This window comes from Chenopodium quinoa, unplaced genomic scaffold (assembly GCF_001683475.1).
Source record: "Chenopodium quinoa cultivar QQ74 unplaced genomic scaffold, ASM168347v1, whole genome shotgun sequence".
In the NCBI taxonomy this organism is placed as follows: domain Eukaryota; kingdom Viridiplantae; phylum Streptophyta; class Magnoliopsida; order Caryophyllales; family Amaranthaceae; genus Chenopodium; species Chenopodium quinoa.
Window position 1 is genome coordinate 954,222 of NW_018742817.1, and position 27,952 is coordinate 982,173.

At 39.4% G+C, this 27,952-nt stretch overlaps 1 protein-coding gene across 1 annotated transcript; it reads left to right on the forward strand.

Moving 5' to 3' along the window:
• Nucleotides 1-6,580: 6,580 nt before the first annotated feature.
• LOC110725925 (glucose and ribitol dehydrogenase-like) lies at nucleotides 6,581-24,020 on the forward strand. The gene is made up of 4 exons (XM_021905393.1): nucleotides 6,581-6,803; nucleotides 8,026-8,408; nucleotides 23,051-23,409; nucleotides 23,556-24,020. The coding sequence occupies exons 1-4, from the start codon at nucleotides 6,681-6,683 to the stop codon at nucleotides 23,576-23,578; spliced, it is 888 nt and encodes a 295-aa protein (XP_021761085.1). The 5' UTR covers nucleotides 6,581-6,680; the 3' UTR covers nucleotides 23,579-24,020.
• The last annotated feature ends 3,932 nt before the right edge of the window (nucleotides 24,021-27,952 follow it).

Sequence of the window (27,952 nt, forward strand, 5' to 3'; positions counted from 1 at the left end):
CTGTTCCCAAAATTATAATATTACTCGCTCTTTGTTATAGTATATGATTCACATTTACTTTGCATAAGTTTTTTTTGACAAACCCTCAACTAGCTTACTCCTCTTGTCCATATATACTCCGTATATTATTATCTATTCGTTTGCCCTCTTGCTCTCTTAATTAATACAATTTTTTTACACTCTACATCCTTTACCTTTTTCTCTGTAGCCACTTGTTTTCTTCTTACATCCACTCAAATCTTACAATATTTCTTAATATAAAAACAAAAGTCCAATAATGTAACTCAAACAAATTTTTAGAGACAGAAAGAATAGTTGCGACGTTTAAGGTTGTGAATAGGAAAATTTGCAAATTGCAGCGATTTAAAGTTTGTATTTTGTAAATTGCAGCCATTTAAAATTTTGTTTGCAAATTGCAGTCCAAAAATTCGTATAAATTGTAAATTGCAGCTCAATTCAACTTTTACATCGATTTACATGTCGAAAAATCTTCGGTTAAGGTATTAGGGGTCATGTTAGCCCTTAAGGGTTCAAATTGAGCTCGAAGTTAGCAAAAAAATAACATGAGTGCCTCATTTTGCGTAACAAAAAAATATCGATTTTTGAAAAACTGTAAAAAAAAAAAAGAGACACTTATGTTATTTTTTTTGCTAATTCCGAGCTCAATTAGGATCCTTAAGGAATAAAATGACCCTTAAAACCTTAACCGAAGATTTTTCAACATGTAAATTGATGTAAAAGTTGAATTGGGCTGCAATTTACAATTTATACGAACTTTTGGGCTGCAATTTGAAAAAAAAAAAATTTAAATGGCTGCAATTTGCAAAATACAAAATTTTGGGCTGCAATTTGCAAAAAAAAAAAAAAAAAAAAAAAAAAAAAAAAAAATTAAATGGCTGCAATTTGCAAAATACGAACTTTAAATGGCTGCAATTTGCAAATTTTCCTTGTGAACATTAAAAAGGGATTGTAAAAAATAGTAGTGACATTACGTTGGTCGAAAATGTAACAAATAGAGATAATAGTTTTAGGCTTTTTTTTTTTTAAAATTAAAAAAAAAATCTTTTTCACCTTACGAGAAACTTTTTGATATTCATTAATTATTCTAAAATAATATATATATATATATATATATATATATATATATATATATATTAACACAAATTTTAATATGTGGCTAGTCACACCGCATGGTCGGGGTTACTTGAGTTACTCGGTCGTTAGGGACTACTTAAGGGGTTCGATTAGAGATTACTTGATGGGGTTTACTTAAGGGGTTCAGTCAGAGGTTACTACTTTAAGGATAAACGGTCGGGGGTTACTTGAAAGGGGTGTGGTTAGCCACACAAAAAAATTCCCCATATAAAACTAAATATTGTGAAATATTTCATAGAAATACAGTAATAATACATAGTGTAGATCATTCTATTATATAATTCTGTTGTTATGTTCCCCTATTTATATTCCAACCAGGGATTAAAGATACGAAATTTAAGATAGAAAGAAGTAAAAGTTAGGATTTATGTGATGATGAGAACATTTACAAATATGTTAGGAATATAGGAAAATATATTATTGTGATATATTTTCCATATAGATGTTATGATATTATTTTTAGGATAATAATATATCTTAGTGATATTTTAAGATAGATTTATAAAAGTTTATATGATAGAGTTTATATTGTGTAGGTTATGCTATAAATATTAGGCAATATCATCAATACAATTCAGGCTACTCCCTCGTAAATAATTTAGCATGGTATGAAGAGTAGGTTAGATCTTGGGGTTGTTTATAAAAATTTTCCCCCTGCCGATGGGTTAGTAATTAAACCCACCGGTGGGATATGATGAACCTTAGCAAAAATTACAAATTTATTTCCTAATTATTTCAGCTGCGTGAAGAGTTTAAGTTTAATGATTTGATGTTTTTATATCATGAGTAGCTTGATTAGTGGATCATGCGTAGGTATTTGATCCTCATATATAAAGATAGGTGCCAATGTGGTATCAATCTAGGTTTTTTTAAAAAAAAAAAATTTGGAAATTTTGAATTTTGGTACATCGAATATGACCCTAATTGAATTTTCGTTGAAATTTTACTGTGGAGGCGGATGCACCAAGCATGGTGCATCCGGTTTTCTTTAAAAAAGGCGGAATGAACATTTAGTTGTTCAATAAAGAACACATAGTTGTTTTATAAAAAACATATAGCTATTTTATAAAGAACATCTAGTTTTATATGTTTTTTTTTTTTTGTAAATCTAAAGTACATTTGTAATATTAGTAAAGAACATGATAATATCAAAGAACATTATTCATATAGTAAATGTACATTTGGTATAAATGACCATGTATGCATATAATAAAGTACATTTTATTGGATTTTTTTAACTTTAAAGCTAAAATCTTTTCTCTCTCCTCCTTTCTCTCTCCAAAAACCCTAGCCTCCCATGTTGATTTTTGAAGGGGCTTCCATCGATTTTAATCGGTGGAAAGCCCCAATCCTTGTTTCTTTATTGTTTTTTAGGTTTTTAATAATGCTTCCTCCTTTTCGGAGGAACTTTTCTCCCTCGAAAAAAGGGTTTCCGATCTCCTTCGAAAGACAAGGGTTTTTCGACCTCCTTCGAAAGACAAGGTTTATCTCCTCTTTTCGAGGGAGAAATTTCTTACTTTTGATTTCATGGTAGCATATGTAATGGATTGTCGTGAAATTATTTCGTTGGTGAAAAAGTTATCAAGTTTTCGAATACGGACAGATGAATCAGAAGGAAAACATGCTCACGGCTGCAAAGGATCGTTAGATTGTCTCTCCAACAAGGCTGTAATTTTCAGCGATATAAGCGGGAGATGCTCCGCAGTGCAAGATTTACTCTACGATCGTAGTTTTTATGAAGGGAAATTCTATTTGATTCAATATCTTATGTATTTGTTAACGTCGAATCTCTATTGTAGATGTCGTATGACTTTTAATTAATGAAATATTTTTACTATTAAAAAAAAAGTACATTTTATTGTATTATAATGTACATTGTATTATATTCTAATGAACATATATGTTATAATGTTGGTTACATGTTTAATGTACACTGTATTATTTGCATCATGTAAGAATATGAAAAAAAGAACATTTTACTGTATTTTAATGTACATTGTATTATTTGAATCTACAACTTTTTCTAAAATTGTCTATTTGCTTGCTTTCTTCTACAAAAATGGAATAATCGGACGATCTTCTTCAATAACTTTATTTTATTTCTCATTGTAACAACAAAATAACATCAAAATCGCAATTAATTCCCAATAAAATCAAATATTACAATTTTCAATCAAATTTATAAAAAACAAACACTCAAACTTAAAATAAACAAGTATGAATGTCAAATAAACAAGTATGAATGTCGAATTTGGTCTTACCTTTCGTTTTTATTTGTCATCTTGAACAATTTTGGACTCAAAATTTCGAATTTCTTGAAATTTTGCTTGAGTAGGTTTGAGGAATTTAAATGGGTTTGAAGTTTTGTTTGGAGAGAGAAAGTGAACTTTTGGTAAAAAAAAAAATTGAAATGATTGTAATTAATGTATGGTAAGAAAAATAATTACAGTACTATTTATCTATTTCATTATACAAAAATAATAATTATATTATTATAAATAAATAATATACAAAATTGTTGCACAAAAATCTGATGTACATTATAAATGAACGCTATGTTCTTTTATGTATATGTCCATGTACATTATAAATGAACACTATGTTCTTTTATATGTCCATGTACATTAGTATATACCTACATGTTCATTTCGCCTTTTTGTACTTTGGAGCGGATGCACCATGTGGATCTTGCATCCGCCTCCACGAACCAAGCTTTAAATTTTCGTACCCGTTTAAAATTTATTTTTATTTTGTACCCATCAAAGTTACAAAATATAGGTTTTAGTACCTCCGTCCAACTTCCGTTAAACTTTCCGGTAGTGGGACCCATTATCTAATTATTATTATTATTATTATTTTTTGATAAGACATTATTAAAAAAAGAAAATTTTTAAAAAAACATAAAAAAAAAAAAAATAAACAGCAACAACCACCTACCCCCCTCCCTGTTAGCCACCCTCCCCCCTCCCCGTGCCGGCTGTCGGTGCCCAAATATTTCCCCAGCGCCGACAAGCCCACCTCTTTCTTTTCCCTCCTTCGACCTCAGCCGCAACAGTCCACCTCCTCCCTTTCCCTCCTCCGATCACAGCCACAACAACCCTCCAAAACAACCACACCACTTACCGAAACAACCACACCACTCACCGAAACAACCCCCCTCTCTGAAACAACCACATCGCTCGCCGAAACAACCCCCCTCCCTGAAATACCAACCTCCACTTTTTGCGGCCCTCAAAACCCTAAAACCCAACTGAAACAATCCGTTTAGGGTTTTAAACAACCCAGAAAACTGTTGTGTGCTGGGTTGTTTCAGGTGGGTTTAGGGTTTCAGGTGGGTTTAGGGTTTCGTGATTTTCTGGGTTGTTTCAGGTGGGTTTAGGGTTTCGTGATTTTCTGGGTTGTTTCAGGTGGGTTTAGGGTTTCGGGGGCCAACTGGTGTGTGCTGCAGTGGGGGAGATGGTCGGTGATAATGGTTATTTTGCGAGGGATGGCTGGTGCGTGTTGCAGGGGTAGTTTTCGTGGTGGTGGTGTGATGGAGCGACGCCGTTGTGAATTGTGTGTGTATGGGGGTAGTTTTGGTGGTGGTGGTGTGCTGTGAATTGTGTGTGCAAGGGGTAGCTGGAAGGTGGCTAAGGGGTGGCTGGACCCTCTAATTACGGAAAACATAACAGAACAGGGATGGAGGTACCAAAACCTACATTTTGTGACTTTGATGGGTACCAAAATAAAAATAAATTTTAAACGGGTACGAAAAATCAATTAGGGTCATTTTCAAGGTACTAATATTCAAAATTTCCTTTTTATTTTCTTTAAAAAAATCAAATCATGGACACCACCAAAGGGTCGTGGAAAAGAAGACTACAGATCGGGCACCAACAAAGGCCCATGGAGAGAAGACTACAGACACCAGCAAAGGGTCGCGGCAGAGAAGACTACGTACACCAGCAAAGGGCCGCGACATAGAAGATCACGGACACCAGCAAAGGGCCGTGGCAAAATATCACGAACACCAGCAAAGGGCCGTAGCAGAAGATCAAGGACACCAGCAAAGGGCCATGACTACAAAATTTGTTTTTTAAAAAAATAAATAAATTGAAGGCGACATCAATAGAGTATTGCAACTCAATCGACTTCAACATATTGAAGAATTTCCAATCGCAAAGTTAGTGTTACTGCTGTTACGATTGAGGGAGGGTGTTAGGAATATAGGAAAATATATTATTGTGATATATTTTCCATGCATATAGATCTTATGATATTATATTTAGGATAATAATATATCTTGGTGATATTCTAAGATAGATTAATGGAAGTTTATATGATAGAGTTTATATTGTGTAGGTTATCTTTTGTAAGCTATAAATATTAGGCAATATCATTAATACAATTCAGGCTATTCACTCATAAATAATATGGTATTGTAAATATTTGTGAAACTTCCTTAAATTTTAATTGTTGTAAGATTAAAGGAACAAGGATATAAAGGACATCTTTGTAACCTTTTTTTTTTTTTTTTGGTAACCTAACAAGTAACTAATACACTCTATGTGGTACACTGGTACTACTCCTTTTAAACTAACTGAACTATGACATTTGAACTATTGGTTTCCCAAAAATTTTAAAAAAGAGAAAATTTTGGAAAAGGACTTTTTAAGTGGTCGACTTTTTGAAAAAGAACCTTTTAAGTGAAAATTTGTGAAAAAGGACTTTTTAAGTTGTATTTTGTCTGAATGGGGTACTTGGGTGAGCTTGCATGGTCAACACCGGAGCTTCGGGGTTGACTATCACGTATTAGTCACGTGTTTTTTTTTTTTAATTTTTTTTTAATTTTTTTTTTTAAAAATCAAAATATTTCCCCAAACTTCCATCATTTCTTGACCGAACCCTTTCATACAATATTCTCATAGAGGTAGGGGAAGGGGCCGGGGGGAGTTTTTTTTTGTTTTGAAAATAAGTCATGTGACTAATGTGATAGCGAACACCGCCGAAGCTCCAAGATTGACCACCTCGCAAGTTCACACAAGTACCCCATATAAACAAAATATAATTTAAAAAGTCCTTTTTTCACAAGTTTTCACTTAAAAGGTCCTTTTTTAAAAAGTCGATCATTTAAAAGGTCTTTTTCTCACAATTTTCTCTTTTAAAAAAAAAATAAATATAAAGATTTGAACTATTTATATTTTTTAAAAAAATTTGAACTATTTATATAAGGATTGTTAATTTTAACATATTCTTTTTATTAATGAATTAAAAATTCATCATGTAATTAGTTTGGCCGTGGCCAAAAAAGTCTCAAAATCATTAAATCATTTATGAAATTGATAACTACCTCTCTAAAGGAAAATAATACTCTTTGTGATTTTTTTAAGGACGAAAGTAGTAATACGTACGTGAGATTGTTTTGTATATATATTCTAGTTCTTGGTTAGTCTTTCTAAACTATAACAAGGCCTGTTTTTGTTATTTCTGTTAAGAGAAATTGAGCTAAGTCATCATTAGAATATCAAGTAAGAATACAAGCAAAAATGACGAGCAACGGGGAAAAATTCCCACCACAAACACAGGATTCTCAACCAGGAAAGCAATATTTGATGAATCCACTCCCGAAATCTGTCAATCCTCACTATATACCTTCCAAAAAGCTTCATGTAAGACGTACATGCATTAAATTTCATATATTGTTTGAGCTTCTTTGATTTTCCTAATTCTGTATAAATGTATAATTTTTTGCTACTATATGAATATTTACAATATGCATGAATGGTGTTTATAAAATAATAAATAGTTATGCCAATTATTACAAGGGTCCACAAATTTTTGTTTTTATCACTTACCAAAATTTTTTTTTTTAAAAAAATTATGTATGTGGATCAAGGATGTTATTGTTGGATAACCTTGGATATATACTTCTCATCCCAATAGTTTAATCTTTAGTTTTAGAAAATTTTGACAATTACCACATTCTGTTTAGTCCATTTTAGCAATTATCACCTTCTATTTTTTTTTAAAAATTACCACTTTCTATTTTCAAAAACATTAAAAATTATCATCTTTTTGCCTCCCAACTACCTCATGACGTCATTTTGGGCTCATTTTTTCCCTTTCCTCCCTATTTCCCTCACATTTCTCATTCCTAACTCAATTCTCATCCCCCCTTTCATTTTTTTCCCCTAATTAATAAAAAACACTTCAATTCACTCCTCCAAATCAAAATTGACGAACAATTATTGGTGGTTTGGGGGAAAAAAAGTGAAAGGGGAGATGATAATCCAAATGGAAAAGAGAAATGTGAGGGAAATAGGGAGGGAAGGGAAAGAATGGACCCAAAATGACGTCATGTGGTAGTTGGGGGGCAAAAAGGTGGTAACTAATAAAGTATAAAACATATTCCTGGGCCTCAACCAAAAGCTTAAGCTGATGGTTGAGGTTGAGGTTGTCCACTAACATGGCGGTATCGGAGCTAGCGTGACACAAAGGTCACGAGTTCGAATCGCATCCACCCCTCACTTTCAAGTGGAGTATTAAGCGCTGGGTATGAGGAGGGCTCATGTTGTATCCACACTTCTAGCCCAAACGGGCTCTCGTGTGAGGGGGGCGTGATAGAGTATAAAACATATTCCTGGGTCTCGACCATCAGCTTAAGCTTTTGGTTGAGTTGGTCCTCTAATAGTAACTTTTGATGTTTTTGAAAGTAGAAGGTGGTAATTTTCAAAAAAAAAAAATAGAAGATGGTAATTACTAAGATGGACATAACAGAAGGTGGTAATTGTCAAAATTTCCTTAGGTTTTATCATAAACTTTTTTTTTTTTTTTGAACGGGTAGTTTTATCATAAACTTGCTAACAATCGTCGACTATTATGTATATATAGGGAAAGGTGGCATTGGTAACAGGAGGTGATTCAGGGATAGGAAGGGCAGTTTGTTACTATTTTGCACTCGAGGGTGCAACTGTTGCTTTCACTTACGTTAAAGGGCCGGAGGATAAAGATACCGGTGACGCCTTGGCCTTGATAAGAGAAGCGGCCAAAGAAAATGATGCAGGTGAGCCTATTGCCATTCCAGCTGATCTTCGCCGAGGTGAAGAGGAATGCACGAAGGTGGTTGATAAGGTGGTTAGCCACTTTGGACGCATTGATGTCTTAGTGAATAACGCAGGAGTACAATACTTTGCTGAGAGAATCGAAGAAATCACAGAGGAACAACTAAGGACTACATTTGAAATCAACTTCTTCGCTAGTTTCTTCTTGGCAAAGTAAGTATTCATTCCATGAGCTATTACAAGAATGAACTAGATTAAGCAAAAGTTTTTTATCGAAATAATAACCATTTTTTTTATTGATTAATTAAATAATTTTTAAACGAAATAAATCAAAATGTTGGTCTTTTGCAAAAGTTATAAGGATATTTATATGTATAATAAATGGTTATAATACAAGGAAAAAAAAAAAAAAAATGTACTCCCTCCGTAACATTTTATTAGACAAAAGATGGTAAGTGTAATTAACAAAAAATAAGGGCATGTGTTTAATATTAATCCAACCCAAATTAAAAAAAAAAAAACATCAATTACAACCACCTATCACCAGCACCACCACCGCCTTGCACCATACCACTACCACCTAGCACCATGACGCCACCACCACCTAGCACCACCCCCGATTTCGCCCACCTACAACCCCGAAACCCACAATGTAACCCACGAACCCAGAACCACCATCCACAACCCCAAAACCACCACCTACAACCCCGAAAAATCGAACCACCAACCCACGAACCTAGAAAATTCAAACCACCAACCAAATCAACCCACGAACCCAGAAAATTCGAACCACCTACCCACGAACTCAGAAAATTCGAACCACCAGCCCACTAACCCAGAAAATTCGAACCACCAACCAAACAACCAAAGAACCCAGAACCACCACCCACAACCCCGAAACCCACAACCCACAACCCACGAACCCAAATCCACCACCCACAAGTCCACAACCCTAAAACCCACAACCCACAACCCACGAACCCCCAATCCCAAAATCCCCAACCCACGAACTCGAACCCAAACCCATAACCCCAAAATCCGAAACCCACAACTCTCTATCATCAATTAAAGCTTTAATTGGTCAAATTTAACCATCAAAACTCCAGATCTAGAGTTTTCATGGTTAAATTTAACCATAAAACCTTCAAATATGTGTTTCACCGCAATGACAAAACAACAAGAAGAGGAAGAGAGAAAAAACGGAGGCGGCCGCAACAAAAGGGACATCGGCAGCAACTTCTGGCGATGGTGGTGTATTGAGGTGAATTTTTGGGTGATGAACAAAGAATGGAGATTGGTGGTGGACTAGTGGTGGTTCCCAATCAAGATGAGAAAGAACTTTTTTTTTTTTTTTTAACAAAAGATGAGAATGAATTTAGATGGGAGAGTAATGATTTTGGGGAAATAATTAAGTTAGTTAATGTTAGGGTTTAAATTATTAAGTTAAAATCAGTAGTTTAATTAGGGTGTTTAGGAAAAAAAGTAAGGGTAATATTGTAAAATCACACAAAAAAATTTACCATAAAAGGAAAAAAATAAGTTTGTTGCAAGTAATGTGCACCGGCTATTTTTAGTAATTGTTGCGAGTAAAAAGAAACGGGGCAGTATTAAAAACAATTTATTTTTATCTAATCTATGTTAGCACACGTGTTTCAACATCTCAATAATCTAGTTAATTATACATTAATTAATAATGATGGAAGAATGTAAGCATGTATGATACACACAAATTTAATAGGGAGTTGGTGTATTCTTTAGTACCACTAGGTCCACTACCAACAAGTTCTTGGTTACACACTTACACCACGTTTTATTATTCTTATTTATATAAGAAGTAAAACTTAAATCAGATTCAATTTAAACCGGACTACTCCGTACTAATTTTGATGTTGTTCTTTTTTAAAATTGGATTTGATCGAATTAAATTTTTTCAAAAATTAGACTTTTATATCATATTGAATTTAACAGGTTTGAATTAACTACACGAAGACAACCAAACATTTCTTAGGTAGTAATTTTATTTTATAAATTCACTTTCACTCTCTTAAATTTACTTTTAACAAAAATAATTGTTGAATTGTTGGTGTGAAACTATTGTTTATTTAATCCTTGAACTATTAGTTTCTAATTTAATAATCCCTCTATTTTTTATGTACCTATAGTGACATGACACGTATGTCGATACACAACTTTGACTAATAATATCTTTAATTATCATTAACTAAAATTTAGACCAATTTATTGAATATTAATTACTCCCTCCGTCCCTAAAAGAATGACCCTTTTTGTTTCGGGGTTTTCTGATGTCCTGCGGGAGAGTTACAATTCCGAGACTGGAACCGGACGCCTGTACCTGCAAAATAACGGAGACTCCTTAGAGCTCCGCCTCCAACGGTCAAGTTAGTACCTGATTAAGGAGTAATTAATACGGAAATTAAAGTAATAAGACCTCTCTAGGTGAGAGTGTTTAATGTTGGTAATCTGCTTTGTTAGCGAGATTAGCCGGTTATTAGTGTTCCGTAATGTTTCTGTTCTTCAGGTGAGATTAATTGCTTCTCAATTGCTTGATGTTCTCTTGATTTCTTGATTGCTTAATTAATGAGGATTAATTAAGTATTTATAGTCTTGAGAAGCGTGCCACTCTCTAGGTTTAGGGTAAACCTAGGGCTGACCGGGCCTCTAGACAGGATTGGGCCTTGTTGGCCGGTTTTCCCATTTGGCATGGGTGGACACGTGGCGTGCCTCGATTGGTCCGTAGAGGACGTATCTGTGATTGACACGTGGCAGGCTCCTATTGGCCTTCGTGAAGGACACGTGGCGGAACCTGGTTGGTCCACTTGTCAGACGGTGATTGGTGGATAAAAATCCCCTAATCATTTGCCCCTCACAGGTGGCACGTGACTGGTCACGTGTCGCCTGTGACAGGTGTCGCACGGTGACAGGCGACGGCCTGCTACAGGTGTCACCTTGCAAACGGCCGAGAGATTTTCCCGCCCAAATTTTGAATTTGGAAGCGACCCTTCGCCTTCTCACTTTGCCTATATAAGGAAGTGCTGACTTCGGTCATTTTCACATTTGAGAACTTTGCGAGAACATTCGGACCCCTGAACTTGCTCTGACATTTCGGGCCTTTTCTGCCTACCGCCTGTTCTGACAAGCCGACTGCACCGGATTTCCAGAACTTCATCAACCGTCACTCGTTCAGGTAACTCAGTTCTCTTACTCTTAATTTTCTTTTTATTTTTTGAAATGGCACCACGGAAGCACACGACACGACCTAAGTTAGTGATCAGCCGGTCACCGGGGACGGCTGAATCTAGGACTAGGAGTGCCGCCTGCCCTTTTCTGGACCCATCTTTGCCCTTTATACAAAGTCCGACTGTATCTGTGTCTATGCAGAACGTGATGGCCAGAACAAAAAAGACTGCTATGATATCAAACTCAGACGGCTCCTCCCAAAGGGTGCTCATTAGTGAAACATCTGACCAGGCGCCAGATGTAGAATTGAAACGAGGCGGCTGCCAAGCCGACAGTTCTGAGAGAGGGGCCAAGGTGGTCCCTTCCCATCTTACCGTTGATATGTCTAATTTTCCTCCTGCTCCTTCTAAGGGAGAGGAGGCGGGCCCCTCTGGGAGAGGGGAGGAGTCGTCCTCTTCGGACTCGTCAGAGGACGAGTCCGAGTCCAGCTCTTCTGGCCACAGTTCTCCAGGCTCAGAAGAAAGACATAGCCGCCTACAAGAGGCGAGACTTTCTCATGCAGTTGAGAAGGGGGACAATTGGGCGGAGCCGTCCGCCTCTTACAGAGAGGAAAACGCCCCCTACTACTGCATGGTACCCCGGGGCCGGATCGCAACCATGCAAGACAAAGTGGAGAGCTTTATTGCTAACCACAGAATGGGCCCGGAATTTTTACTGTTCGTGCCGGATCCAGAAGACACTGTCGTCTGGCCGGCTAGTACCAGCTATGATGACGGCTGCTTTGGCTGCTATGTGGCGGCCATCAAAGCTGGACTGCGCTTCCCATTACATCCGGCTGTTCAGCGGATTTTAGATGGGTATGATTTGGGGTTATGGCAGTTAGCCCCCAACTCTTGGGTAAACGTACTCGGCTATGTGGCCGGGTGCGAAATGTACGGGGTGGAGCCAAGCTTTGAGGCTTTCGCCCACATGAACTATCTCAGCCGGACCCCTAAGTCGGGAGGTACCGGCTGGTATCAATTAACAAGCCATAGGGGTTACCTCATGACGAGAGGTAAGGCGAACAAATGGAAGGATTGGCGGAACACCTTCCTTATCATTGAGGGTTCAGACACGGAGCCGAACCAACGTTTTAACAAGTGGAATAGGGATCCGCCTCTTCTCGCAGGCGGCCGCAGCATGCCGCCTGTTCCCCCAAAGGCTAAAAGAGAGATCCTAGACAAAGGACTCTTCAAAGTAGAGACTAGGGTGAACTCTACTTCAGGGGTACGAGAGCAAGTACCCCTACACTGCGTCCCGAGCTTCAAGTGGCTCTATGACGAGTACTTTTTGGCCGCCTGTGGCCTCAGCAGTCGGTGCTCTAGAGGTAGCCGGCCTGACAAATACTCTGTTTTTTTTTCACGCCTTGTTTTCTTGGGATCTTTACTAACTTTGCTGTTTATTTTTTGCAGCTGACGCCATGAGTAAAATAACAGCATCCAAGACTGCGGCGGCCATGTTGCGGGCCTCTCTCATGCAACAGTCTTGTGCCGACTCCCCCAACAAGGGGGCACCCTTGGTAGGCTTCGAAAACTCTTCCTTTTTTAGGAGTTGTCTTATGCATATACTAACTCTTTTTGTTTTCAGTCTGGCACTCCAAGAGCTTCTTCCTCGCAACAGCCGGACCCCAAGGCCCGGAGGACGACTGTTGCAAGCTCTCCTGGGTCTTCCAGGAAAATAGTGGCGGCTGAGAAGCAGCCGACCACTTCTTCTAAAACCCCGGCGGGGCCGCCTAGAAGTATGGACAATCACTTGTAAAAACTTTCACACTTGCTTCCTTCTTGACTAGGTCTAACTTGCTTTTTTTTTACGCTTGATGCAGCCGGCCCTCAGGGGCTTGACTTGGTTGAGGTAGCCAAGTCCATGATCAAAGCAGTTCCTCCATCTGAAAGGGAGGCGGTCAGGGGTGCCGGCACCCTTGACCTTGATGGGATTGCAGGGGTCCTTGCTGAGGTATACTTAGCATATTTTTGAGTATTTGAGTTCCAGGACGCCTGTTATCTTTTTTGTTTGGAAACTGACGCCTGTTTTTTTTTTTTTGTACTTAGGCCCTGCTCCGAGTTAACAGCCTTCGCAGGCCGATTGATCGGAAAAACAAAGAGGTAAAGGCCGCAAAAGCTATGGCCGCCTCCAACTGTGATAAGGCAATGTTTCAAATTGCCCAAAATGAAGTACTGACCATTGATATTCTTTATTATCAGGCGCAGGCTACCGCCGCTGTTCGGGCTCAGTTAGAGGCGGCCCAGAAGAAGAATGACGAGCTGGAGGCGACCGTCACAAATCTTAAGGCCGAGCTGAAACCTCTTCGCCAAAAAATGCACTCTTACGAAGCCATGGAGAAATCTTTGGCCAACGTAAAAGAACGCCTGGTGAGCCAAGAGAAGAGTCTTACCCAAGAGCTCTCGGAAAAGGCCTAGCAAGAGAAGAAAGAGCTCGTCCGGGAGATGGTGGAAGACTCCGCTCAAATCCAGCGCATGACCTGGGGCCGCCTGTTCCCCAATGCCGACTTTGCCTCATGGGAAAGAACGTACCGCCAGTGTTCGGAAACATATAATCAAGAGATCCTGGCGGCTGCTGAAGAAGAGGCGTTGGGAGATGCGTTGGAGGAGGAGGAAGAGCCGGTTGTGGCGCTTGTGCCACTTGGGGGTAAGGCATCAAAAGAGGATGCAGCTGAAGCCGAGTCCAGCAAGAAGAGTGTTGACCAGGCGGCAGCTGCTAATACTGAACTGCCCCCTTCTTAAGCTTAAAGTATTTTTTCCACGGCCTGCGTGCCGTTTGCTTTGTATTTACCCGGCCAGGGGGCCGGGGTTTTGAATATTTTGCTGGTCTTTAATGACCGGCTTATTTTTAATCAAATTTTTGTTTTGAAGATTCAAATTTGTCTAAGTATTCCATATCTAATATCCCATTGTTCACTAGACCGACTGTTGTGCATGGCCGAACGTTGCAGACAGGTACAAATAGTAAGTACGCCGCCTATGCCCCTGGACGACTGGTTGTCTGTTTCCAGGATAGACGATCAGTCGGCCATTTATTCAATCGGTATTCGAACTATTTATTCAATCGGTCTGACCAAGTAAATAGTATTACCTAGTCGCCAAGGAATTAAGTAGGATAACAAGCGGCGGGTACCGGTTGTTTCCCTTTATTGCTAATGTTGGCTTTTAACTCGTAATTTGTTAACCTAGCAAGAGTAGTGGTTGAGAGCCCCTGTTTATTAAAAACAGGCGGACGACTCATACCTTTTAGGCTCCATACTAAGTTTGAGTGACTATTAAGTTAACATAGGAGTTACTTAGTCTTCGTCACAATCTAGATTGAGTAGTAGAGGTACCAGGCGGCGTAGGCCGGCTAGACCCCTTGATTCGCCAATGTTTGTTGGCTATTAACTCAATAGGTACCCCCTGCATTTATCCCAAGTAGTACAGGCGGTCATCTGACTCAGATGTCAACTGCTACCACTGGTTTGGTTAGTGATAGAGTTATCCTTGTCTCAAAAACGGCTACGTGGTTGCCCTTAAGGACAGTCGTATAGGTGCCGTGTAATTAGTTTATAGAACAATGTTCCACCCAAAAGGGAGCTGCTCTCTGCGACGAATTTCATCCGGAGGGATGCCGTCGGACGCCTGCTATGATGTTGGGACAAGTCGTATTAGTTTTGTAGATTTGATCAGGTGGCTTGGCGCCTGGTCTGATCATTCGGCCGGTGGCCTTGGTAAGTTCTTGGTGAACGTAGGTGCTAAGTAAAAGAAGGGTAGCCGCCTGTTAGGCACAGGGTCGGCCAGGCCCTAATCTTTTTAGCTAAGTATTGTGAGTAAAAAACTCAATGGAGAGTAGCCGACTGTAAAGGTACAGACGGCATGCCCCTCGTAATACAAAATTGAATAGTAAGTGCAAACTTTATTAAGTAGCTCTTTACTTTACATCTTTCAGAAGAAATATTTTTTAAGGTTATCTACATTCCAAGTTCGAGGCAACGGTTGTCCGTCTGGTGTTTCCAGACGGTAGGTACCGTCCCTGACTTCCTCATAGATTCGGTAGGGTCCTTCCCAGTTGGGAGTTAGTTTGCCAGACTCATTAGCCCTACCAACTGCTTCCATTTTTCTAAGTACAAAGTCCCCTACTTTGAGTGGACGCCTGTGTACTTTTTTGTTGTATGATCTAGTCATTCTCAGGCGATAGATCTCATGGCGCAAAACAGCATTGCCCCTCTTTTCAGGAAGTGAGTCTAATGCCAGGCGCATGGCTTCCCAGTTTGCCTCTTCGTCATATAGCATTACTCGAAGAGTCGGCTCGTAGTGTTCAATTGGAAGAACAGCTTCCGCACCATAAGTTAGGAGGAATGGAGTTTCTCCAGTCGCCCCTTTTTCAGTCGTCCTAATGGCCCAGAGAACATGTGGTAGTTCATCCGCCCATAGGCCGCCTGCTCGTTCAATTTTTTTCTTGAGACCGTCTGAGATGATTTTATTAAAGGCTTCTACCTGGCCGTTTGCTTGTGGGCGGCCGACAGATGCAAAGTAGTGTGCGATTCCTTGGTCTCCCAACCAGCTTTTGAGAACAGGCGTCTCAAATTGGGGACCTTTATCAAAAACCATAGACATGGGAACCCCGAACCGAGTGATGACGTTTTTCCAAATGAATGAAATTACATCTTTCGTCTTGATTCCCTTTACAGCCTCCGCCTCTACCCATTTAGTGAAGTAGTCAACGACAACAAGTATATACCTTCTGCCGCCTGTAGCAGGCGTATATGGACCCAGAATGTCCATGCCCCACTTAGCAAACGGTAGTGGGCTGTGAATGGTAGTGAGGTCAGTAGCCGGACGGTGAATTAATTTGCCAAACCTTTGGCACTTGTCACATTTTTTCACCATCTCCATTGCATCTGCTTCCAAAGTAGGCCAAAAGTAGCCCTGCCGCCTTGCCCTTTGAGCAAGCATCCTACCACCTATATGAGAAGCACAGTAACCAGAGTGAAGATCATCTAGTATCTCTCGTCCCTTTTCAGGAGTAACACACTTTAAGAAGGGTTGAAGGTACCCCCTCTTGTGAAGTTCTCCCTGTATCATTTCAAAACAGGAGGCTCGTTTTTTCAGTGCTGCCGCCTGTTGAGGATCATCCGGTAGTGTACCGTTTGTCAGATATGCCCTGATTGAATCCATCCAGGTTGAGCTTCTGTCTAGGATTCCAATAGGGTTTTCCTCGATGCTTCTCTTCTCCATTACTTCCCAAAAAACAGTTCGAGGAGTATCGGAGGAGGCGGATGATGCTAATTTTGACAGTGCATCTGCCTGGTTGTTTTCTGATCTCGGCACTTGGATCAGATGGAAATCCTCAAGGGAGCCGACTGCTTGTCGGACCGCCTGTAAATACTTGATCATGGCCGGATGGGTTGCTTCGTATTCGCCATTGTACTGACTCACTATCAATTGTGAATCAGAACAGGCGTCTATTTTTCTTGCCCCTGCCGCCTTGCACATGCGGATCCCGGCTAGTAAAGCTTCATATTCTGCCTCATTGTTTGAAGCCTGAAAACTGAAGCGTAGAGCATACTCGAACCTGTCGCCCTCTGGAGATTGACATACGACGCCTGCTCCACAACCATTTGAAGTAGAGCTTCCGTCCACATATACCTTCCAGACTTGGTCTGGAACTTGAGAGTCAGGAGGACGAGTCATCTCTACAATAAAGTCAGCAAAGGCTTGCCCCTTCACTGCTTTTCTAGGCTCGAAAGTAACTTCGAGGCTCTGTATTTCTATGGCCCATTTGATCATTCGTCCTGACGACTCCATGATGGTAAGGGGCCGCTTGATTGGTTGGTCGGTATACACGACGACTGCATGTGCCAAAAAGTAGGGCTTCAATTTTTTAACAGCCATGAAGAGTGCAAGACCAAATTTCTCCACTAGGGGATACCTCAACTCGGCATTTTTCAGTACGTGACTGACAAAGTAGACCGGGAGCTGACAGCCGTCCCTTTCAGCAAGGAGCACAGCGCTTAACGCATGATCAGAGACGGCCAGGTACATGTAGAGATCCTCTTTTGGCAAAGGGCTGACCAGCCTTGGCAAGGAATGCAAGTGAACTTTTAATTTCTGGAAGGCGGCCTCAGCATCCGGCCCCCATTCAAACCTTGCCTTTTTCTTAATTGCCTGGAAAAAAGTATAGGCATTTGTCGCCTGATCGGCTTAGGAATCTCTCCAAGGCCGCCAAACAACCTGTTAACTTCTGAACCTCTCGGATGGTACGAGGCGACTGCATGTCAATGACCGCCTGCACCTTCTCAGGGTTCGCCTCTATTCCTCTCTGATTGATAAGGAATCCGAGAAATTTCCCAGACTCAACTCCAAATACACATTTCTTGGGATTGAGCATGACATGGTGCCGCCTGAGTGTGGCGAAAGTTTCTCGGAGGTCCGTCAGATGATCTTTCTGAAGTTTAGTCTTGACAATCATATCATCAATATATGCCTCGACGTTTCTCCCAATCTGATCAAAGAACACTGTGTTTATCATTCGTTGGAAGGTAGCCGGGGCATTCTTAAGACCAAACGGCATGACCGTGTAACAGTATAACCCCTGATCAGTGACGAAGGCCGTCTTCTCCTGATCTTTCTTCCATAAAGGAATTTGATGGAAACCAGAATAGGCGTCCATAAAACTCATCAAGGCATGGCCGGCTGTTGAGTCGACCAGGTTATCAATTTTAGGCAGAGGGTAACTGTCTTTGGGGCACGCCTTGTTTAAGTCTGTGTAGTCTACACACATTCGCCAGGTGCCATTCGGCTTTTTAATAAGCACCACATTTGCAACCCAGTCTGGGAAGTAACATTGCCGAATGAACCCTGCATCAAGTAATTTTTTAACTTCGGCGGCTGCCGCCTGACTTCTTTCTTCGCCATGGTTCCGCTTCTTTTGCCGTACCGGCTTCTTTTTCGGATCCACAGCGAGTTTATGTACTGCCAGATCAGGACTAATGCCTGGCATTTCATGGACTTCAAATGCAAAGATGTCCTTGTATTCTTTCAATAGGTTGTGAAAGTCGTCACCAAGGTTTCTCAGAGCAGTCGTCCCAACTTTGACTGTTCGGTCAGGACGAGAGTCGTCTAAGATCAGGTCCGCATGCTCACCAGCCGGCTGAGGGCGGAACTCATCCGGCCGCTCCTCTGCCAATGATTGCTATTTTCTTGCTTTTCTTGCGGACTCTGTCTGGGACGCCTTTCTCTTTTTGTCGCCTGTTTCTTGAACAGGCGCACTCTCCTTGACATTGTCAAGGTCTGTTTTTTCTCCACTTGATCCAGTGGCCATAACAGTGGGCTTGACATCCGAGAGATAGCACTCTCGGGCCATCCTCTGATCTCCCCTTAGGGAGCCGACTGTTCCATTATCCCTCTCAAACTTAAGCAGCATAAGAGACGGGATTATAACAGCCTTGGAATTATTCAGGGTTGGTCGACCCAGAATCATGTTGTAGGCCGAGAGTTCCTCTACTACTAGGAACCGGACTACCATGTGTCGTCCTTCCCCTTTTTCGCCCAGGCGAATGGGTAAATCTACTCGTCCCAGTGGGTGGACGACTCCTCCTCCAAACCCTATTAAAGGGTGGGAGGCCGGATGTATGCAGTCCGTCTGATATTTCAGTTTTGACAGACATTTGCTGCTAATGAGATCTGAGGAGCTCCCGGTATCTATGAGGATTCGGCCAACTCTCTGGTTGGCCACTTTACATTCAATAACGAGAGGGTCGTCATGCGGCCCCCTTACCCCTCCTAGATCCTCTTCAGTGATGACAATCTCAGGAAATGTATATTTGGACGGCCGTTCTTGGTGAACGGAATTTACATCTAACCGCCTTATATTATCTTTGTTGCCCCTAATAGTGGGGCCGCCTCCTGAGAAGCCGCCTGCAATGGTGTAGACGACTGCATCATCTGTATCGGAACTGTCGGCCTGTTGATTCTTTTTGGCCGACTGCTTTTTTGAGGAAGTGTTCCCCGTAGATTTCTTGACATAAGTGTCAAGATCACCTTGCTCAGCCAAGCGGTCTAGGTACCGCATGAGACTGATGCAGTCATTGGTGTGATGACCAACGTCATCATGATAAGCACAGATTTTGTCTTGGTTCCGGTTGTTTGCAGAACCCTTCATGGGGACCGGCTTCTCAATTGAGAACCGTCCCTTTATTTCTTTTAGGATAAACTGGTTATCCTTGTTAAACACATACTTTGGGGAGTATGGTTTGAATTGTTTTTTCTTTTTCTGGGTCGGCTGTTTAGAGGAATCAACCGCCCAGACCTCTTTTCTTTTCTCATCTTTGTTAGACGACTGTTTCTGTCGTCCTTCTCTTTTGTCGAACCTTTTCCCGTCCGACTGTTTTATCGTACACAGATCAGTCGCCTGTATATAGGCTTCTGCTTCAATCAAGGCCTCTTGAAGAGTCGCCACCCTTTTTCGAACTAAATCAAATTTGAAGGTAGACCCGTCTTTGAGACCTCTAAAAAAGTCAGTATAAGCTACCTCATCCGGTAACCCTTGAATCTGTATTCTCATCAGGTTGAACTGCCTGATGTAAGAACGAAGCCCCTCCTTCTCGCCCTGCTGAATTGTTCCCAAATCAACGGTCGTTTTCTTCGCAGGGATGTTCATGGCGAAGTTGGAGGCAAATAAGTAAGCAAGCGTCCTGAAGCTGTTTACACAACCAGTCGGCAGGTTGCCGAACCATTGCTGTGCGATTCCCTTGAGAGTCGCTGGGAAACACTTGCACCAAGTGGGATCATCCAACCCTTGAAGGTACATCAGGTTGGTGAATGCCATCAGATGGTCTTCTAGGTTAGTAGTGCCGTCATAGGCGCCTACTAGTACATTTTTTACTTTGGCCGGCTGAGCGGCTTCAGTAATTTCCTTGGAGAAGGCCGACGGCTGTTCACCAAGTCTAAGCAACCGTAGCTGCCAGTCCATAGGTTGGACGTTTTTTGCTGCAGGTCCACCAAATGGAGGTGGCTGCATAAAATACTGTTGTTGCGGCACAAATGGTAAGCTTGGTACCGCCTGGGCACTATGAAAGCCGGACTGACGGGAGGTGCCGCCTGACTGACTCTCATGGTACGACTGAGTATGCCTCATCGAGGCATTTCGCAAACTGTCTTGAAAATTTGAAGTAGAAGCCGACTCTGACAATCGGTCACTCTTCTTCTGCTCTAGCAGTAGCCGAGCATCTGTGAACGTTTGCTTTGACCCGTCCGCCTGAATATGACGAACCGGTTTCCTATTTCCCGTAGGATAACAGAATTTTGTGAAATCAAGAGCAGGTGGCTCCCGCTTCTTGGATTTAGGATGAGGAGTCGCCTCTCGCCCTTGAACTGGCTTCCTCTTCAGTGAAGTGGAAGGTTTTTTGGCCGACTGCTCTTTGACTGAAGCAGGCGGCTTTTTGTTGATCAATTCTTGAATCTCTCCCTTGAAGTCCCTCATGAAGGTCATGAGTTCGTTCCTTGTGATGGGAGCAGACCCATCAGTCGGCTGTTGCCGAGCAGGCGGTGCGCCTGCTGGCTCGCTTCCTGTTTGAAGATGCTCCCGTTCCCTCCTTTCGGTATGACGGGTACGTCGGGCCCTTAGGGTCCCGTCTGGAGCTGTATGAGTTTCCACTTCAAATTCACTTTCGGTATCATGGTCCGACTGAACTTGAGGGTCGTTTAGGGGACGCCTCTCTTCAGGAGTCGGTACAGACTTGGATGCCATCTCTGAAGTACTCTCCCCACAGACGGCGCCAAATGTTTCGGGGTTTTCTGATGTCCTGCGGGAGAGTTACAATTCCGAGACTGGAACCGGACGCCTGTACCTGCAAAATAACGGAGACTCCTTAGAGCTCCGCCTCCAACGGTCAAGTTAGTACCTGATTAAGGAGTAATTAATACGGAAATTAAAGTAATAAGACCTCTCTAGGTGAGAGTGTTTAATGTTGGTAATCTGCTTTGTTAGCGAGATTAGCCGGTTATTAGTGTTCCGTAATGTTTCTGTTCTTCAGGTGAGATTAATTGCTTCTCAATTGCTTGATGTTCTCTTGATTTCTTGATTGCTTAATTAATGAGGATTAATTAAGTATTTATAGTCTTGAGAAGCGTGCCACTCTCTAGGTTTAGGGTAAACCTAGGGCTGACCGGGCCTCTAGACAGGATTGGGCCTTGTTGGCCGGTTTTCCCATTTGGCATGGGTGGACACGTGGCGTGCCTCGATTGGTCCGTAGAGGACGTATCTGTGATTGACACGTGGCAGGCTCCTATTGGCCTTCGTGAAGGACACGTGGCGAAACCTGGTTGGTCCACTTGTCAGACGGTGATTGGTGGATAAAAATCCCCTAATCACTTTTGACCAAATTTTAGTCCCAAAATGTTCATCTCATTTGCATTTAAATATTCTCCAATTTGCAATGATATTTGTGTAACATTAGCTTTTCCATGTAAATTTTATTTTTTCTATGTACTTTTATTACTTTATCTCTCTACTTTTTTTCAAATTCAATGTAAATTGAGGAATTCTTGGACTCTAACTGTTAGAGTCATTTATGACTCTAACAACACATGTAGGTATTTCACATGATACCAGCAACAAATTATATCGATACCAACAAAACAATTTTATGTTCGTTGGTATCATTGAATAAGGTGGTTGGTATCATGGTGATACTATCTAAAGTATAATGAAATACCAACATGTGTTATGACATTATTTTTTTCAAGTACGGTAAAAGTGAATGGACGATTATCCCCTTGTTAGAGTCATAAATGACTTTAACAGTTATTGTCCTAGAATTCCTCATGTAAATTTCCCTTTACAATGTACTTTTATTAGCTTTCATACAATTGTACTTCCAACTTAAATTTCTTAATACCCGTGAACTCCCCAAAAGGGTCGTTTTTTAGGGATGCAGGAAGTATATACTCATTGAGACGATTCTAACAAGTACTCACAATACTATATATTTTCTTATGAATAATTCATTTACCATTGGTCAAAATATGTTTATTAAATAGTCTCAAACTCTCTAATGGGACACTTAACAAAATGGAGGGAGTATTTTATTGCATTATTATCAAAGAACATTTGGATAAAAGGGTTATATAAATCCAAATTTTTGATTAGATAAAGACTATAAGTCTATAAGAGCATCCACAATGACTAGGTACATGTACATGTAGTTTTGGGTTGTCACATCATTAATCCCCCATCTATATGATTTAATCTACAACCTTTATAATGATAACCTACATCTTTTTATAACAAATAAAAAATAACAATAAGCAAACAAATGCATAAAAAATAGGAAAATTTGTCGGGAATACATCTTTGGGCTGTCTGCTAAAATGAAAGTCAGTGGTGACTTTCCGACCAATGGGAGTCTCATACAACATTTACCTTTTTATAAGGTAGTTTCTTACAGCATTTTTTTTAATAGGTAATTTCTCGTAAAAAAAAAAAAATTGTTTTATAAGGTAGTTTTTCACAAAATGTCCATAAAACAATCGATTAATATGTCACCCTCCATTATATCATCATAGTAGGATTTTTAACTTTGTTTTATGTTATGATGCTAATGCAATATGATTTCTAACGAACGAATCAAGGCACTCACTAAAGCATATGAAAGAAGGAAGCAGCATAATCAACACAACCTCCGTCACAGCATACAAGGGTGAGGAAACGCTAGTTGACTACAGCAGCACCAAAGGAGCGCTTGTTAGCTTCACTAGAAGCCTCAGTCTTCAACTCATCAAACGAGGAATTCGAGTAAATGGAGTAGCACCAGGCCCCATATGGACTCCCCTTCAGGTTGCTTCTCTGCCTGTTGAACGGGTTGTGAATTTAGGTTCATATGCACCAATGGATAGAGCCGCGGAGCCATTTGAAGTCCCTCCATCTTTTGTATTTCTTGCAAGCGACGAGTGTTCATCCTATTTCACAGGTCAAGTCCTTCATCCAAATGGTAAGCATGTTGTAATTTTTCATCTTTTGAAATTGTTGTCATCCCATATTATCGATATATACATAACTCTTCGTACATTAATACTCGAATTGCAAAAATAATTTAAGTGAAGCACAGTTAATTAATTAAGTTGCCTAACTTTTCAGGTGGAGAGATCGTTAACGGATGATCCATTGATCCAAGTATGTCGACTGTCAAGATAATCTAATAAAGAGCACGAGCGTGTACATACCCCTGTGTCTCCGATGTTCAAACATCTAATAAATATATTTATGTTAATAATCATCCTTGCATTTTAATGTATGCAAAAGCCAAAGTATTTACTTTGTTTATTTGTTGTGTTTATTACTTTGGCTTTGTATTCGTTATCCTTTTAAACCATCCTTGTATTCTACGTACTTATGTCGTACATGTACTATGCTATATTTTTTAAAAACACCTTCATTTAAGGAGGAGGGGGGGGGGGGGGGATGGTGAGGAATCAAACCCCGTGTCACACGGGAGATGGTAAGACCAATCCCTCCATTCCTAATGTCATTTACTATGCAATATGTGTTGGAACATTTATGGAATAAATGGAGCTTATGTATCATATATGAAGTTTATATTATGCTAGGAGTTGAGGAGGATTAGTATAATGATTATACTTAGAGTTATAGCAAAACAAGATGTATAAAAGTGACAAAACAATGCAAAATTATTGATTAATTTGTGCTTCGCCCTGTAGGGCGAGCACGAGTAAAAATTGTCAATCATCTCAATTTCATTGAGATGTTACTCGCGCCCGGTAGGGCTCAATTGCCTGGTCTGCCAGGGCGTAGGGGGTTTGTTAGTTTTTACATGGTTTACAAAATTAAAGTGTTGCTTGCGCCTGGTAGGGCTCCATTGCCCGGTCTGACCGGGCAAAGTTCAAAACTGACGGTTTTGACAGTTTTTTGAACGATTTGCTTTGTGAACGGACATGTCCGTTGGAATTAAAAATGCTCTTCATATAAACTCTATAAATAGGAGTTTATATGACATATATGAGGAAGGAGATTAGAATTACAAATCATTCTTGCTTACTTTGAGAGAAAATCTGCAGTAATTTTCTTAGAGTGAAAACAAACACATTTCTACTCAAACTTTGTTGAATTAGTTTTGTAAGAACTAGCAAAACTAATTGGTTTTTCATTGTATCCCAATAGTACTATCGTGTAACTCGATTGTTCCAAAGAAAGTCAATAAATAACTACTAGGAAAGCGTTTATCACGTGCCTTGAAGAATTTATCCGGTCTCTTTGAACATCAATTTTCATTGATTTTCTAACAATATGTGTACTCAATAAAATGCCTTAACTGAGAAATTTTATATACTACCTTTATTTTTGAAAATTCGACTCACTTACTATTCATGTGGTCAAAGTAAAAAAAATCTTTAACCAACGTTTATGATTTTTAAAAAAGTAATAAATTACCACGGGAGATCTTGTGGTAGGGAGTGCAACATTGACGAGTTGAAAATGTAATTATTAAAAAAGAGGATTTTATTTTGTGAGAAACTACCTTATACAGTTTAGATTTTGTGAAAAAACTAACTTATTAAAAAATATTATAAGAAACTAACTTATAAAAGACTATATGAAGTAAGAAACAACCTTATAAAACACTAAATGTTGTAAGAAGTTACCTTTTGATTGATTATTATATTAAATAAGGTACTTTAATGACCCAATTTCAATCATTTTTTCTCATTTTCTCACCCAATTTCTCCATAGCCCCCTTATTACCCCTAATTCCCCTTTTCTTTCATTGTTAATTCAAACATATGGGGAAACTTACAAGTAACATTTAGTTTTTTAATGAATTTTTTATATAAGATTTTAGAAAATAACACCACAAAAAAGTCACGATTTTGATTATAACACCACCAAAAAAAAGAAAAAAAAACCTTTCATTATAACATCATCAAAACCCAAAATTTTGATTTTACCACCACTTGGTGGATGCCGTCCAAAAACCGTTTATAGACCCTACCTAGTACACGTGTTACTTATATATTGGTTAAAAAAATTAAAAAAAAAAAAAACTTAAACCCTAAGCCAACCACCGGCAGCCCCTGCATCCCACCACCATATCCCCTACATCCCACCGCTGGAAGCTCCACTACCAAAACCTCTCATTTAACGCTGAACTGTTGACACCCCCTCCCTGTAATATCTACCGCCGAAAGTATCCCAACACCAATAACCCTAAAACACCCAATTTTGATTTGGTTTGGGTTTCGGGTTTCGAATTTTAGGTGCAGGTTAGGGTTCAGGTAAGCATGAGAGGGGTTTTTGGGTCTAGGTGAGGGCTGGGATGGATCTGAGCGATTGCAAGCGAGGGTTGGGATCTGCCGGCAATCATAGGATGTTTTGCGAGAGTGGATTTGCGGGGGCGAGGGTGGAGATCAAGTTCCGACAATAGGCAAAAGGAAAAAATTGGGAAAAACTATTGGTGGTAGGATGGGGAGGGGGAACAAGCTACCGGCGGTGGGATTTGGAGAGAGCTGTCGGCCGTGGAGGTTGCTGGTGGAGGCTGGGTTTGGGTTTAGAGATTTTTCTTTTTTAAAATAATACTTTTTTTTTGTAAACCAATGGTACACTGACATGTGTACGTGGCGGGTCCTACTAACGGATTACATCCAAGAATCCATTAAGTGGTGGTGAAATCAATTTTAGAAGTTTTTGTGGTGTTATAATAAAGTTTTTTTTTTGTCATAATAAAAATTTGGGTTTTATTGTGGTGTTATTTTCTAAATTTTTATATTTTTTATTTTTATATAAGGTAGTTTTTCACAAAATTCGAAATATATTAGGTAGTTTTTCAAGAAAAAAATTAAAAAAACGATTTTTTCACCAAATACCCTTAAGTAATTCGCTTATTCATAAAATACCCATTAAACTTTCCAAATACACCATATACCCCCAAGTTTAACAAAAATGTCCAAAATACCAAATAGTGATGGCTGTGGCTAGGGCTGGTTTTTTTTTTTTTTTTTTTTTTTTTTTTTTAATATTCGATTTTTATTTTCTATTAATTAACTAAATAGATTAAAAAAAAAAAACATCCAATCAGCAGATGTTATGAAGCATTGTTAACCCTTAATGACTAACGAAGTTGAGGTTCATTAGTTATTTGGGTATTTGAGGCATTTTTATTAAACTTGGGGGCATATGCATGGTGCATTTGAAAAGTATTATGAGTATATTGTGAATAAGCGAATCACTCAAGGGTATTTAGTGAAAAAATCGAAAAAAAGTTACAAAATAGTGTTTATCCCTTCATTTCATTTTGTTCGTTCTACTAAGAATCTTTTTATGGAACAGAATTAGTCAAATTGTAAGATCAATATGATATAGCTGGATTATTGAAATACAACACTACAAGAAAATAAGATATCATCGATCGCGTGGATTAGTCGGTGATCACAAAAACATCGTTAGTGATCGCATCATCGACAGCTAAATGTCGTTGTACGCCTGACGGTGGACATTTCGTCGGTGATGCAAAAATCATCGTTAGTTATGCTGTCAGTGATCTAATCAGATCACCGACTATTTACAAGAGAAACACTTATAAATCAAATGTGTATTGATGTTTTATCCTCCACTTCAAGGTAGTTTGGTTGTCAGTGAAACACCTATAGTTTAAAACAAAGGCGGATCCAACGGGGGTTCAATTGAACCCCATTAGATCCTTAAAAAAAAAAGAATTTTATAAAAAAAAAATATAGAAATAATATTTGAAACAAATATGTAGAACATAAGGCTTGCAGCTCAGTTGGATAGGATGCTTTAGAGTTGGACAACAGGACTTGGGTTCGAGTCAAGCAGGACGCAATTTTATTTATTTTTTTCTTTTTAATTTTCTCCTTTTCCCCTTACATTGTAACTTTTGTTCTCTTTCTTTTCTCAATTCTGTAACTTTCGTTCTCTTTCTTCTCTCTCTCATTTTTTTTATTATAAGTTTCTTAAGTATTTTGATATATTCTATAATTTATACTTATTTAAATTGTAGATTGTTTATCTTTTTTTCTATAAAGTGTTAATCTGTTTTTTAGTTTTTCAATTTCTTAATTGTTAATATGTTGATTATTTTGTAACTTTTGTTGAATTGTTAACTTAAATGAATAAATGGACAATAGATGTGTTGATGTATGGAAACTCAAAAAATGCTTTTGTAATTGGAATGTTTTCAAAGAATGAAAACTCGAAGTGCTTTTGTAATTTGCATCTTTTTAATGTATTGTATTTTGACATTTAATCAAAGTTATGTATTATTGTATCACATCATTTTATTTTACAATTTTATTGAAATTTGGACTTATTTTGTGGTGTACTTGTATATTTTTATTTATTTGAACACTCTATTTTATACTTGAATACCCAATTTATATCCGTGCATTTGGATATTGGGTGTTTGATGAAATTCGAATCCCTAGGTACAATTCCTAGATCCGCCACGTACTTGTTGTTGCACTAACAGCCAATGTAACAGATGCTGCTTTTAAAGGCAACGT